The sequence below is a fragment of the Gobius niger genome, assembly GCF_951799975.1.
Source record: "Gobius niger genome assembly, chromosome: 6".
Lineage (NCBI taxonomy): Eukaryota > Metazoa > Chordata > Actinopteri > Gobiiformes > Gobiidae > Gobius > Gobius niger.
The window spans coordinates 30,993,599-31,008,983 of NC_136857.1; the positions used below are offsets into that span (position 1 = coordinate 30,993,599).

General features: G+C 42.0%; 1 protein-coding gene across 1 annotated transcript in view; it reads left to right on the plus strand.

The window, feature by feature from the left end:
* Nucleotides 1–15,385, plus strand: part of nphp4 (nephronophthisis 4) — a gene marked incomplete at its 3' end in the record, with an annotated part of 350,376 nt that overhangs the window by 54,617 nt on the left and 280,374 nt on the right. Inside the window, exon 6 of the mRNA XM_079557985.1 lies at nt 1,519–1,655. Within this exon, the coding sequence (XP_079414111.1) occupies nt 1,519–1,655 (137 nt within the window). The remainder of the gene's footprint in view (nt 1–1,518; nt 1,656–15,385) is intronic.

Consider the following 15,385-nt stretch of genomic DNA (forward strand, 5'->3'; position numbering starts at 1 on the left):
CATGTTGTGCAACAAGCCAATTGTTGGTGTTAGCAAACCGTTAGCCTGAATTCTCCCTTCGTCCATTAACAAATCTTAAGAAATATTACATAGATGCGTTAAAGTAGAGTATTTTGGCAGTGAAATTTCATTACAAGTGATTAGCCTCTTACCCCCCATACTTTAACCAAGCACGTTTTCTTCAGTTCAGCTTTACCTAAATCTAAAAGCTTTTCAACTGGAGAGTCAATCAGTTTTCCATTGCATTTTTCTCACTCTTTTGTGGCTTTTTTGTTGCTCTTTAGCCATGCTTTTCTGGCACATGTTTTTTTGTTTTTTGAAATCACTTTTGCATCTGCATTTTCATCTCAGTTTTTGTTGCTGTTTTGGCCCTTTTGTTAAAGAAGCTTTTCGATTTGGGTGAAGCCGAACTGGAGAAAATGTGCTCGGTTCAGGCGGGGAGTTCCCGGTTTATACGGTATTATTTTCAGGAATGGAGCAAAAGGATCATGGGCTACATTATGTCAATTTGCGTCGAATATGATTGGGCTGAAAACAAACTAATGTGTTTCATTTGTTTGTTTTCTTTTTGTTTTGTACCTGGGAGCTCACCATTCCATACATTGCAGAAGTTTGCGGTAATGGAGCTGGATGCTTGATGTTGCCACTCTCCCTAATGATCACCTCCTATGTTTTCCTTGGCTGTGGAGAGCCTGACAGCGCCTTCATCAAAGCCCTGAGTAATGTTCTTTCTTGGAGCTGTGCGGAGCTCCGCTGCAGTGGCTGACAGCCGCAGTCAGGGAGGATGTGCAGCCCTAATCCTCTTCACGTTCTGGGGCGCTGAGCACGGAGCCGAGCCGAGCCTCTCTCCACTCTCTCCACTCTCTCCATCTTCATAAAGTGCTACAGCAACTCTCTTCCACACTGTGATTAGGACTACACAAAGCTAAACTGTTTGGGGGTGAAAAAAGGGATTTCTGTTGGACTTGAAATTTATCTTTTCCCAATCAAGTTTCGGGTAATGATTGAAATGAGATGTTAAGCAGAAAGATTCACAAGCGTTTCAGAGGATGTTTTTATGTTTTTAGAGGCTTAAACTACAGAGTTAGCAGGGGTTGTGCAGCACGCTCTGTGGAGACATTTGAAAAGGGAATAAAGTAATAGGATGCTTTTATCAATGTGCTGCTGACAATGAAGATAACTGAAGTGATCTTTGCAATAGGCCTATATCTTGGCTTATATAAGGCTTAAGAAGTGCTTGAGTAATCCTGTTTGATTTGCTGGTTTCTTCTTCTACACCAGAAAGTACTATTTCCTGGATTTTGTTTCAGAAAGGGTGGAAATAAGGCATGTGTTTCCCCAGAGATTTGGGCTGTACCTAAAATCAGATTTGGGCTGATTTTAGGTAAAGTTATGGTTGAATCCCTCGTCCTTAAGTGTCTTCTCCTTGCCAAGAGATTCACCGATATTTGTCAGGACATACTTTTTCCTAGATCAGAGGTGATTCCTCATTGTAACACCGTGCTCTGTGGTCAACAGGGGGCGCTCTGCTGAAGCCCCGGCTGCTGCCCTCTCTGGCCTTCACTCTGAGCTCCGTGACCGTGTCCCTGAGGCCGTCCCTGGAAAGCTTCGAGGCCGAGCTGCTGCGGTGCGTCAACGCCGACTGCAACCACACGGTGAGGCCTTCAGTCCACATGAAGTGAAGCGTCAAACAGGTCACATGAACCTTCTGTCATTCTGAGACATGTTTGTGTGGCATTTACTGCGTGTCATTTCTGCGCTTTCTTTATCATTAACTTGTTATAAGATGATGTTTAGTAAAAGAAGTGGACACTCTGAGACGCTAATGTGCATTTAAAGTAAAATCTTAAAAGGTCTGTACATTCATAGATGATCTCTAACTAGGGTTGCAAAGGGGCGGAAAATCCAAGCTAAATTTCCGAAAACTTTTAATGGAATCTTTGCCTGGTAATTTAGTATTAGTTACTATCAGCTCCCCATTAATTAAGTTTTTGAACCATAAAACATAAAAGCATAAAGCATTTGAGTGATGTCACAACCCGACTCAAACAACAAGCGTTTGGACCAAATCGTCCGTTCAAAACATAACTCGACTTTCCTAAACCTTCATTCTGCTGAATCTTCTTTTTAGCTCTGGGACAAACGGCAAAGTTTGATATCGTGATTTTGATTGATCACACTGAGATTGGTTAAATTCTGATTCTAATACAGCAGCTATATTACAATGATGAATATACAGTATGTCAGATGGATACAAACATGGAATAGGCCTGTTCATTTTCAAAAGCTCTGCTTTGTATTGTCCACAACCTTAAACACAGTCCTCTTCAAACCCTGCAGTCAGACCTCACAAAAATGATTTCCTTCAGACTTTTGATCTCTGCTGCGTTAGATATTTCAGCCTGTAACTATCAAATCAAATGTTAATGCCTCAGTTTATATCTGTCTGTGAAGAAACAACCTTCAGTTGTGTTAATTTTCTGTTTATTCCCTTTAAAATGGTCACATTTATATAGCGTTTCTCTACCTTCATTAGGCCCTGAGCGCTTTACAGCAAGGAACCAGGCACCCACTCACACTCATTCATACAGCGGTGTACGCAGCAGGCACTGGAGGCAAGGCGGGTGAAGTGTTTGGCCCAAGGACACAACGACAATGTGCATCTTTAGAATCTGGGATTCGAACCCCCGGCCTTCCGATCAGCTCTAGCAACTGTGCCACTGTGTCATATATTCCCATTAATTCCCATGGAAAATTTCCCATGCTGAAAATTCCCCTACTTTTTCAACCCTGTTTCTAACGAGGCTTTGACCTCACCTGAATGTGGTCGATGGTTGACAACAGCTGAAAACATCTGGATCGTTCATTATTTGTGGTGTTTAGTGGCTAATGCTAACGGCTATATGGAAAATACATTGAGCAGGCTAATGCTAACGGAAAAGTGGGCCGGACTAGCCGACTTGCTAACTGTTCGCATACGTCAGGATTGAACACTGCTTCTCTTTCTATGGTTACGAATCCTCTGGTATTATTGGCTTGGTTTATGTTTATTTCTCTGTCATTTCTGGGCCTGTACACTTGAAACAAACATTGGCACAAAGTTCAACGTCTTTGACTAAGGTGAAGTTACTTTCTCATACATGTGTCCCAAAGTGGAATCAAAACATTGACGTGATAGTCAATTGAAAAGACTTTAAGCCAGGGCCATCATTTGTTTATTTTCTGGTTGAAGATTTCTTAAAAATAAAAAAAATAAATAAATCTCTAATCAGTTCTTAGATTGTGTACTTGGGCGTGAGTGGAGCTCAGGACTTCTCATCCGATCATTCATATGTTTGTATTTCTGCCTCCTCTGTCTCCTAAAGGACAACACTGATCTCAATATAACTCACACAGTCAGTGACGCAGGGTTGTTTTGACTTTTGTTCTCGTGTGTTGTCTATTTCTGTTCTTAAGTCTTTATTATGATAATACACGTCTATATTTACTGAGATATTTTTACAAACAGTTGTTTGCAGAAGTCAATATTTATTTATTAGCGCAGATACAGTAGTTGGTTGAGTTTTACATTTGTCTCTTGTTCCTCCACGTTGGTGCTGACATGAAAAATCAAAGGTGTTTTTCTTCAAAGGAGAGGGGTCTCTCTGAGCTGGCACTACACATTCATGCTGATGTCACCATTCACTAGGCTGGATTGATCAGAGCTGCTGTTATGTGGTTCACCCTCTAACCCCTCTGCCCAGGTCAAGGCTGCTCAACCCTTTGCCTGCCAGACCGCCCAGCCTGCCAGGAGTTCTGCTCATTTTCAACAATCTTACACTAAAAACCACATTCTATGGACCGATAAACAAAGATTTTACTCTCTACTTTATATTTATTTATTTATTTTATTTTATTATATTTTATTGAACGGTTATTTTTTAGTTAGCAGCATCTGCTTCGTGGTTGTATAAGCTACACAGCGGCGGAGTGATCTGCTAGAAAATAGTCCCTCAAAATGCAATCATTCATGCGATGCAAGGACAGTTATATTCCAGAAATTATTCTATCGACACAGACATTTATATGGTTAGTCTGGTGTTATAAGTGATTTGCCTCAGGTGCACTGTGGAGCGGGTCAGACTGTTTTTAATGCAGGCTAGCAGATACCATAGACATGCGCTAGCCTTGCACTAGCCTAGCTCTCTTCAACACAGCAACACTCTGGATAACTACAGTGCCTCTCGTGAGTATTCATACACCTTGAACCTTTGCACATTTTGTCATGTTTACAACCCTAAACATGAAGATTTTATTTTGATTTTTTTACTGAACGTTTACACACAAGTAACAGACAACTGTGAAGTGAAAGCAAAATGATACATGATTCTGTTAATTTTCAAAAAATAGAAAAGTGAAAAGTGGGGCTTGCATAAGTATTCATACAGCATTTTCTGAGTGCATTAAATTGCCTTTAAAACAATTCTAATGACTCCAGAATGTTCACACCTTGGCCTAACGGTTAAATAGAGGCCACCTGTGTGTAATCTACTCTCAGTATAATTTCAGCTGTTCTTTTAGGCCCTCAGAGCTGTGGTCGGAGTGTATTGGTCACTGAACAGCATAATGAAGGTCAAGGAGCACCAGAGAGGTCAGGGATAAAGCTGTGGAGAAGTTTAAAGCAGCCTTAAGTTATACAAAGATTTCCCAAGATTTGAACATCTCCCGGAGCACTGTTCAATCCATTGTTCGGAAATGGAAAGAGTATAGCACCACTGCCAACTTACCAAGGCGTGGTCCTCCACCTACAATATCAGAGCGAACAAGGAGAACACTGGTCAGAAAGGCAACCAAGTGCCCCAAGATAACTCTGGAGGAACTGCGAAGTGCTGCTGCTGAGCTGGGGGAATCTGTACATGGGACAACTATAAGTCGTATTCTTCACAAATCTGGCCTTCATGGACGAGTGGAAGAAGAAAGCCATTATTGAAAGGAGGTCATAAAAAAATCCCGTTTGAAGATTGCTAGAAGTCATATTGAGGACACAGCTCCATGTGGAAGAAGGAGCTTTGGTCAGATGAGACAAAAATTGAACTTTTTGGCCCAAATGCAAAACGTTATGTATGGAGCAAATCTGACACTGCTCATCGTCCTGAGTGCACCATCCCCAATGTCAAATATACGGGGGGGAGCATCATGATGTGGGGCTGCTTTTCCTCAGCGGGGACTGGGGAGATTGTAAGAATAGTTGGGAAGATGGATGGAGCCAAATACAGAGACATTTTGGAGGAAAACCTGCTGGAGTCAGCAAGAGAACTGAGGCTGGGGCGGAGATTCACCTTCAGCAGGACAATGACCCGGAGCACAAAGCTAAATCTTCAATGGAATGGTTCAATAAAAACATATTAATGTGTTAGAATGGCCCAGTCAAAGTCCTGACCTAAATCCTATTGAAAATCTGTGGAAAGGTCTGAAAACTGCTGTTCACAAACGCTCTCCTTCTAATGTGACAGAGCTTGAGTTGTTTTTTAAAGAGGAATGGGCTAAAATGTCAGTCTCTACATGTGCTAATCTTGTAGAGTCAAACCCCAAAAGACTTTCTGCTGTTATTACAGCAAAAGGGGGTTCCACAAAGTATTCATGCATGCTGTATGAATACTTATGCACGCCCCACTTTTCGGTTTTCTATTTTTTGAAAAATAACAGAATCATGTATCATTTCGCTTTCACTTCACAGTTGTCTGTTACTTGTGTGTGAACGTTAAGTAAAAAAATCAAAATAAAATCTTTATGTTTAGGGTTGTAAACATGACAAAATGTGCAATAGTTCAAGGTGTATGAATACTCACGAGAGGCACTGTAGGAAATGAGGCCCTATGTAAAAAATCCTGAAATATCCCTTTAAAGGAATAGGCCACCGTTTTTACATGTCACACCCTCTGCACCAGGCCTTCACAGAGAGGAGGAGCACGCTCAGCAGTAGACTGATGTCCCAGCACTGCTCCACAGACAGACTGGAAGTCTTTTGTCCCTCGTGCTATTAGACTGCATAATAACTCTCTTACTTTGCCAAGAGTTTCGATTCGAATTGATGTATTGTCGTTTTTAAAAATGTATTTAGCCTCTTCTCCTCTTCTCTATAGCTCCAAACGAGGTGAAGGTAAAATGGTAGCTTCTATCTTCTCTTCCACGTTTTCCCTATGTAAATATACTGTAGTTAGGTGAAGTGTTACACGATAAAGTATAATTACACAAAATTAAACAATGTGGATTTTCTAAGCGGATAAAAAGGGGAACTATATTGTAAGGCGTAATAATACCAGGAGTAGGACGACATGCGCGCAGTAATATCTTCACTTTACTGTGCGGATATTGAACTACGATATCGATATACTACTACTATATCTCAGTATGTAAAAACGGTGGCCTATTCCTTTAATATAGAGACTGCAGTTACACGTAAGACCTGAGGTGGCAGGCGTGAGCATGAAATGACCAACTTGCATCTAGTAATGAAGGTAGGCCATTTTACCATTTACACCTGTACGAACTAAAGTGCGTTCAGATGTTGCGTTAGTCCTGAGCCGCTGCGACTGAGCCATTGTGGGACAACCCGTGCAGCGTATTTTTGGAGGTAGGGGGAGCCGGTGTACTGCCTTCAGTGCTCCTCTGAAACGGTTCAGCAATAATACAAGATTTGTGTGGCTTTTCGAAACATACCTGGAGTCTCCTGCGTTGTCGTCCGCGTTATTCTCGTCCGCTTCGTCAAACTGATCCTGGCTCTGATCTGGCTCTGATCCTGTCTCATGAGTCTTTGTTTGGGCTTTTCTGCTCTGGGGCCCTGTATTATTTTGTTTTTTCCTGGTTGCTCCACCTCCTATTGTCAGAAGCCATCTCTAGGCTTGTTTGCCTGTGGCTGTGTGCAGTAATCCTCGTCAGTGTCAAAGACTTAATATGAGCGTCATCAAAGAATGTTCAGGAAAGTGCTTTACACTACAAGGCACACCACGATGGAAAGCTTTTCTCAGTGGAAGGCAATTTGCTCTTTTTGTTTGTCTTTTGTTTGTCACTGTTATACATCTTTCTGGCCATAACAGGGGGTTAAAAAAATTGAGTTTTGAGTTGTTGGACTGTTCCTTGAACACGACTGCGAGGCTGGAGTCGGAGATTTCCTATATGGATTAAATACCAAACTAGTACACAGGTTTTTTTTTTACTAACTAACTCTTTAAATTTGCATCACCATGAGCTTTTCAGTTTAGTCACACCTCTGGGCTCTCCATCAGGTGGTTTAACGGTGGGAATCGTTTCATTTTTAAATGATGAATCTCCTTAACCAAAGTTCACCATGCAGTCATGTGACAGGTCAGGTCACAGATATTATCCAACCACTTCAGAAGATCAACAAACATACAGCACATTTTTGCAATTAGTCAAGATGAGATACTTACTAAATGTATTTATTTATTTATTGTTTTTTTTAGTCGGGACAGTGCATGTTAATGAACATACATGGGTCTCATGCATGTAAAATGCCACACCTGATTGTAGCCACGGGCTAATTTCCATCCGTCGTCCCCCATGTGCACTCTCCAACACTCTCACATTCATCCCGGCCTATTGTACATGTTTCAAATAGAGCGGTTCTTGTTTCTGTGTAGACTAGGTCGAAAGGAATGCACTAATACATCCATGGCTCTGTCGCAAAAGGAAATTGAAAGCTCCAAAAAGTTAATTTTGTATGATATAGGACCTTTACAGTAGGGTTGCAACGATTAATCGACAGTATCGATAATAAAAATTTGTCGACACGTATTTCTATTTATCGACGAATTGCTTTCATAAACCGTTCAATTATAGACAGTCACTGAGGCGTTTTTTCGGCCTGGTGATGTTTTCTTGCATCTGAAATGGCAGCAGGAACATGGAGAGGCAGTGTTTCGTAGAAGACGTGGCACGAGGCAGAGAAAGGCGTGTGGATCAAAACAATGCTAAAACAGGGGCATTGCATTTAAAAAAAGGAAAGAGTTCCACATGTGTCCAGCAGAGGGCACTGACATAATAAGCGCTCAGGATATGAACAACACATTATATAGCCACTTGGTGACTGGACAGTTTGCCCCAGGGCGGCTGCGGCTTCAACAACAGCTTAGCACCACAGTGTGTGGAGTGAATGAATAATGACTACTATGTAGCACTTTGAAGAACTTGTGACACAGGCTTGTATAAAGTGCAATACAAGTGTGAGCCGTTGTTATTAATGAAGCTACAGTCAAGTTGGGGCTTTGACCAAATCACAGCTTATTATTATTCATTTATTGGGAAAAAATGATCTATTATATGCGGCCTGCGACCCGCCGTGGGAGCTGAATTTCGGCCCGCGACCCAAAATGAGTTTGACACCCCTGACCTAAACAGTCCCAGTGAAAACCCCGTACAGCTGAATCATGCATTATAAATATACTTTTTAAGCTTTTCTTGCTATACATTTGCTGCTTTAGTGCTAACTAATCAGTGTTATAATATATTATGCTCCAATTAATGTTCCTGGTTTAGTTTAATATGGTCATTGTGAAATTACTATTTAATGTTGCTTTAATCTTGCTCATCTGTATAAAATCCCATTGTAATATATTTGGTCATTCAGTCCGAGCAGCTTTATTCCTTTAATCCTGCGGGTGTATATTTACGTGTACGCAGAGAATGTGTTACCCTAGTAGTTCGCTCTTATTTATTTTTATGAGAAATAATGCAGCAGGTTAATGTGGGAGATGCACTTGAAACTGACTTACTCTGGCTATAAGGCACAAGTTATTGTTAGCAGAAAAATATCTATTAAAATAATCGTTTGATTTTTTAAGGAAGCAAAAATTATCGTGACATAATCGTTGGTTGCAGCCTTACTTTACAGCTCGTGCATCAGATCAATGAAACATGTGCGTATCGGTGCTGGAGTGTCTATAATCTAACACCGCTCCACTTCTTCCCCGGCTGGTTTATTGTCTGGCCTGTAGATTTGGATGTTTACGTGTGGCTCTACTTTGAGTTGGCTCGTATTGACTGTCCAATATACTGCACCTGACAGCTATTACATTTATAGACGAGTCATGAGAGGTGAAATGAAGGCGAGACGCTACCGGTGAGCGGGGGAGAATGATGTCAGGTTGAAAGCTTTGCTCTAGATTACTGATATAAATATGAGAAAAAAGTATTGCAAATTTTCTGTAATTTTATGTTTTCACGTTTAAATAAGGCATTATATGCATACAAATGGCCAATGTCCTAAGGTGTAGAATGAGCCCTGACAACTGCCTCTAAAATCCTGCACTGTCACTCAAAATGATGTTAATTCAGGTCTGAAGTGCCGTCATGCACGAGCTTAATATAGAAGGTGCAGTTACACGTATGACCTGAGGTGGCAGTAGTGAATATAAAATGGCGAACTTGCATCTAGCCCCTTTAAAAAAATCCCTCAGTGAAAGCCTTAAAATATTGTTGTGTTGCACACAGGTGCTAAATGTGTCAGTATTTGGGAATGAATGCGCGTGGGAAAATGCAATGGTGTAGTTACTTCCTGGAAATCTCTGGTTTGTTCAAAATGTCAAACAATAAGCATCGTACAGGGTAGTTTAGTCTTTATTTCCCTCTGACATTAAACCTAAGATAACATCATAAATATGCTCACTCCTCGATGTTTGCCATAATGACCACATTTCAGAGGGAATCTATGGCGGATTTATAGGCTCCTCCTCCCCAGCTCTGACGGAGCATGTTCCTAAAAAGGGCATAAGGGCGGGATCACTGTAGACTCAGCCCTCGCGGGGCGCATTGTTTGGTCGTAACTACGCCCACGCCGTTTGCTCTAATGTTAACAGCCTGTCAATCAAACTCCGGCCCTCATTAATATACGAGATTTCTACAATGTACCTTCAATCAATCAATCAATCAATCAATCAATCAATCAATCAATCAATCAATCAATTAAGTTTTATTTCTATAGCGCTTACAACAACCAAAGTCGACCAAAGCGCTGCACACAATAAAAAATACAATTTAAAAGGAGTACAATTTAAATAAAAACAGATCATTATCACATTCACAACAGTTGCCACAAAACTATACGTTTGTCAAGTGTGACGTCACGACTTCCGCTTCCGGGTCCTAGCAGACCGGCTAATATGCGAGAAAAAAACATTAAAAACTCTTTAAAACAACAATTAATATTTCTGAAACTCAACAGGAAGTGCCTGAACCTACTTATTTCTCAGACTCATTAGCCAAAAATGCCGCACCTACTGCTAAAAAAGTAATATTTACTAAAGTCGGTACTTCCGGGGTTAGCGTAGCTGCTCCACCGTTAGCATTTATCTCCGCTAAACCGGAAGTACCGATTTTAGTAAATAATACTTTTTTAGCTGTAGGCGCGGCATTTTTGGCTAATGAGTTTGATAAATAAGTATGTTCAGTAACTCTCTGTTGAGTTTCAGAAATATTGATTGTGATATTAACAGGGCTGCCAACTCTCACGCTTTCACCGTGAGACACACGCATTTGAGTGCCAGAGGAACAGACTTTGTGTCATTGTACCTTTTGGCAGGGCTGTAAAGTTGAAAGGGCCTCTGGGCATTTGCATTGGTCCCAATTTGCAAGGGGCCTAGAGATATAATTCTTTAACACCAGTAAATAGACCAGCTAAAATTATTATTTATGATCTAAAATGCACCAGATTGCAGGAAATCATATCTGAATTCTAAAAAAAATTCTTGGGGGAGGAACCCCAAACCCCCCCTTCAGAGTGCCCTCCCACACTTTCAATAGGTTCTGATGGTCATGTGGGGTGGTGCCAAACCCCCTCTGATCCATCACGCAGCTCCTGATGTGCTCAGTCATGTAAAACGTAGACTTGTTTTTGGCTTAGAATTGAATACGATTACGAGACACTATCGCCATGAAAAAGGCCCCCCAGCTCAGGACCGACCAAAGTCTCACTCCAAAGTTTCGTGAAAAGTTGTCAGCCCTGTATTAAAGAGTTTTTTGTTGTTTCTCACACATCGAAGACCCAGGAAGTAGAGCTGTGACGTCACCACTTAACAAACGTTTGTGTGAAATGCCACGGCAACGAGTTCCAGAGTTTTGGACCTGCCACAGCAAAAGCCCGGTCACCCCACTGTTTGTAAAGTGACCTGGGCACCTCCAGCAGGTGGTGTTGGGCAGAACGGCGGGCTCTGCTGGGCTAATAGAGTCTCACTTAAATACGCAGGTGCGAGGCTGTGGATGGAACTGAAAATAAAATGCAAAAGTTTGTACTGGATTCTGAAAAGAACCGGGAGCCAATGCAGGGAGTAAAGGACAGGCGTGATTTGGTCATGTTTGCGAAACCTTACGAAAACCAGTCTAGTTTCTTTAATTGTAACTAACCCTGCATTATCACAGGAGGAACATCTAGCTGAAGAAAGTTTTTAAAAGTTAGGCACCAGGCTTTACCAGTTGTGTGAAGTGCATGGACCACTGTGTGAGAAATCTATGTTTTCACTGTCTCGCCTTAATATGTGATCTCTTTCTCCATCGTGGTCCAACAGCAACGTAGCCCCACAGCCCCACCCACATAATGGTCTGGGCCAGTTTTATAATAAAATCAGTGAAATGCAAACCTGCGGGGGGACGCCCACACCCAATTGAACCTCCCCCAAGTGTCCTCTCTCTCTCTCTGTCTCTGCTCCCGTCGAAAAAGTGCTTTTGAGGATAGACCAGGATCCTGCCAGGAACTCTAGATCTTCTCAGCCGGTGATCAAACCTGTATGCACCGAGACTGATTAAGTGGAGGGAGCAACGCCGCGGGGGGAACAAAGCGCCTTGGGCACCTCCGACAGAACACTAACATAAAGTTTGTTCTCCAAACCGAAGGCGGGGAAGCTGGGGAAAAGCTACGGGCCTCTCCCTGTGGACTCTGAGCTGACAGAGGGAGTAACCCAGGCTGTCTGTCCCGATCAGAACTACCTCTCTAATCAGCCGCTCCCACACTGCGCTAAAGGACGGAGTTAATGCACTTGACCCACTTAAATATGCATGAGGCAGACCCGATAATGACTGCGGCCCGGTCCCAGGGAGAGAATCGACCGTGACGCCGAAGAAAGCCCTAATCACACAAGATTAAGAACAGGTTCATCCACCGCGGAGAGGAGAGACTGAGGGGCCCTGCGGACCCGGAATCTGCCAAAGCAAACGCAATTACGGAGCTCACTACTCCAGGCCTGTTGCAATAAAATGCTATTAAATAATAAAGAGACCTGTTGGGAGGAAAATTATTCTAATGGGAAAAAAAATAAAAGAAGTCGCATGTGCTAAGTGGTGACAGCTGATGCATTTCTGTGCAGCCTTAGCTTAACCTTGTCTTTAATGGGGATTTAACTTGCAGTATTAAAAATAAATGAGCTTTGTTCTGTCGCGTTGAAGATTCATAAATCCAGACACAAAGTAATGGTGATTTACAGAGCAGGGACTTAGACATAGAAATACAAGAAGGCAAATACAATCCAGAAAAGATCATCCAAATTGAATGAAAAGCAGAGTGCAGATAAGATAGATACAGCAGGTAGATCTTGTTACTGCCGTACATGGTTCACATAAAGAACTGAGCACTTTGACTGAAATTTTATGACGGGTGTGAGTTCCAGACAAGAATATGTTCTCACCCTGGATTTGATCATCGTCCTCACGTCTTCGGGAAGACTGTTCCAGACCTCCTCCTGTTCCTTAAGCCTCAGGACGTTGTAGGACTGTCTTGGTTGACACGTCTCTCCAGGTCTCATCGCTGCTGTTTGTGGGGGAAACTGGAGCTACTGAAGAAACGACACCAAATGAATTGTCATCGCCCAACATGTCTCACCACTTGGCCGTAACTGAGTCAAATATCTCTGCTGTTTCGCGTTTCTTGCGCCCCCCACAGACTCTCCCGCACAGTCCCATCTTTCACTTGAGTTAATTAGAAGCCAGAGTTCATAGACGTGAACAGGGAGGACCACCAATGCTAACACTGTGCTGATTTAACCTCCGACTTCCTGGTTCGCGCTGGAGGAAAACGTTTTATATATTTTGACACACAACAGCGCACACGGCCTGATTTTCTCTCACAAATGTCACATTCACATTGCAGATCTATGGTGCCAAATGAAGTTTGTCTACATCAAGAAGATATTTTGATTGTCACAGCTTTAATAGGTTGAATTGATTTTGTATTTATTGTTTTTAGTCTACTAAGGGCCTGTCTCATCGGAGGAGAGTTGCCTAGACGTTGCTGCAACTCAGATTGATTGTGCGTTCACCAAATATCCGTCACAACTAGTGACATTATAAGCAAAGAAGTTGATATAGCCTATTGCTAACCACCAAAACAAATAAGCTAGCCTAAAATAAGCAACACATACAGTATGAATCGAAACGTGCCAAAATGCAGTGAATCCACAAAATTAAAGAGGGGGTATTATGCTTTTTTCAATCACATAGCACCAGTCTATAGCACACTATACTGATGATGCAAAATTATGTTGGTCTGTAAATACAGTTAATATAAATAACTGCCTTGAATAAATTTGCTCTCTCAAAATAGCTGTACCAAATGTCTTGAAATAGGCCTCTGTCTCTTTAAGAAGCCCCGACCCTTTCCGACACGCCCCCTTCAGCACGCTGTGTGCCATCATCACAACACTACTGCATGCTTTCTCCTCTCGTCTCCTCCACATGCATTGAAACTTCAATCGATTTTCGGTGCATTTTAATTTTACTGTTGGAGAAGAGCTACACTTCGCTTTGTGAACAATGGCCACACAGGATATGATTTGATCCAGAGTCTGACATGCTGGAAAGTGACTTTGGAGATGAACATTTAAGAGTTCAGAGGCTCCGTGTCCACACCTAAGGAGCTTTTGCCTGAAAAATAACTGCTGTTTGGAGGCTCTAGTCCCTCTATACGCCTATACGCTTCAATAGTTCAAAATTTTCTGTGCAAGTGGACAATGATTATTCGAGGTTACCCCCATTAGCATGTTATAATCGACTACAGCTCATTGTTGATGAAAAGTTTGCAATAAACCATATATGTGTAAAGCCAGGCTCAGTGTGTGATCATCATAAAGGCTGCTTCAAGTAGTTGCCTGCTTTATTGACGTTTTTAGTGCATAATTTGCTGCTTGTTTTCAACGAATCGTTCCGAGCTAGCTGTTAGCTCCTCGCAGCTAGTGGCTTGTTAGCTCCGGGAGAAAACCACTCGGAGGCGTCTCCAGGAGTTGGGGGCGTTGTCGTGGCGAGCGTCAGTCAGCCAGCCATCCCGCAGGAAGCGGAACTTACGCTCAGCTAGCAGGGTGCGCCCGGACGGGTTTTAGGGAAGCACTTCCGCCTAGGTGGACACACAAACTAATCACCGCGGGTGCGAGGGACGTCTCTGTGCTGAAATCGAGAAGTTGGACAAAGCGGGGACTCGATTTCAAGTACTGGGGGACTACCGGTAAGAGGCAACGCTTGTCCGTACAATTCTTAAAGGCGCCTCGTGGGTGTGGCGCCAGGGTCTCATCTCACGGGGGAGATAAACACCAGAGACTTTTATTTATACATCTAAAGAATAGTGATCAAATGCACTTTATTAAGCACCTTAAGTAATTGGAGATGGATTTGGTTGTAGCTATAGATTTATTTTGTATATGATTTTAGCTGTGTTGTTCATTGTACTTATCTCTTATGGGTTTTTGTACACTGTTTGAAGGTTTTCACCTGATGAAAAAAAAAAAAAAAGGAAGTAAAAAGAAGAAGCATTTTCCAAAACATCTGAGTGGAGTCGTTAATACCCAGTGAGTCCCTTCCCAAGCAAGTCAGGGGATTGTCCAAAAAATTGATTGACTTGACATGCGTTCCTACGAGGACGCAGGCAAAGCTATCCTTAAAATGGCTGCCATCAGAGTTTTTACAGATTACTCAAAAATACGTGAATGTGCCAAGGCAACACTTCAGGCATGTTTTTAATGAGGGATTGACATAATAACATGATGTTAATAAAAAAGGGGGTATTATGCTTTTTTCAATCACATAACGAGGGACAAAATAAAAAAAGTTGATTTTACATAATACCCCCCCTTTAAGTAACACTGATATCACGTACTGTGAATGCTAGTCTTTGCTAATACAAGCCTCTCTCTGTACTAGGGCTGTCACGGTATGAAAATTTTACCTCACGGTTATTGTGACCAAAATTATCACGGTTTTCGGTATTATCGCGGTATTTTTTAAAACTGTGTGTTAATATGTTCAGAAAGCATTGATAGTCCTACACAAACTGAAATCGTTTCAAAAAAGTTTAACAGTGCTTGTTACATAAAAAAATACAGACAAAGCCTTTTCACATCAAAGTAAAGGAACT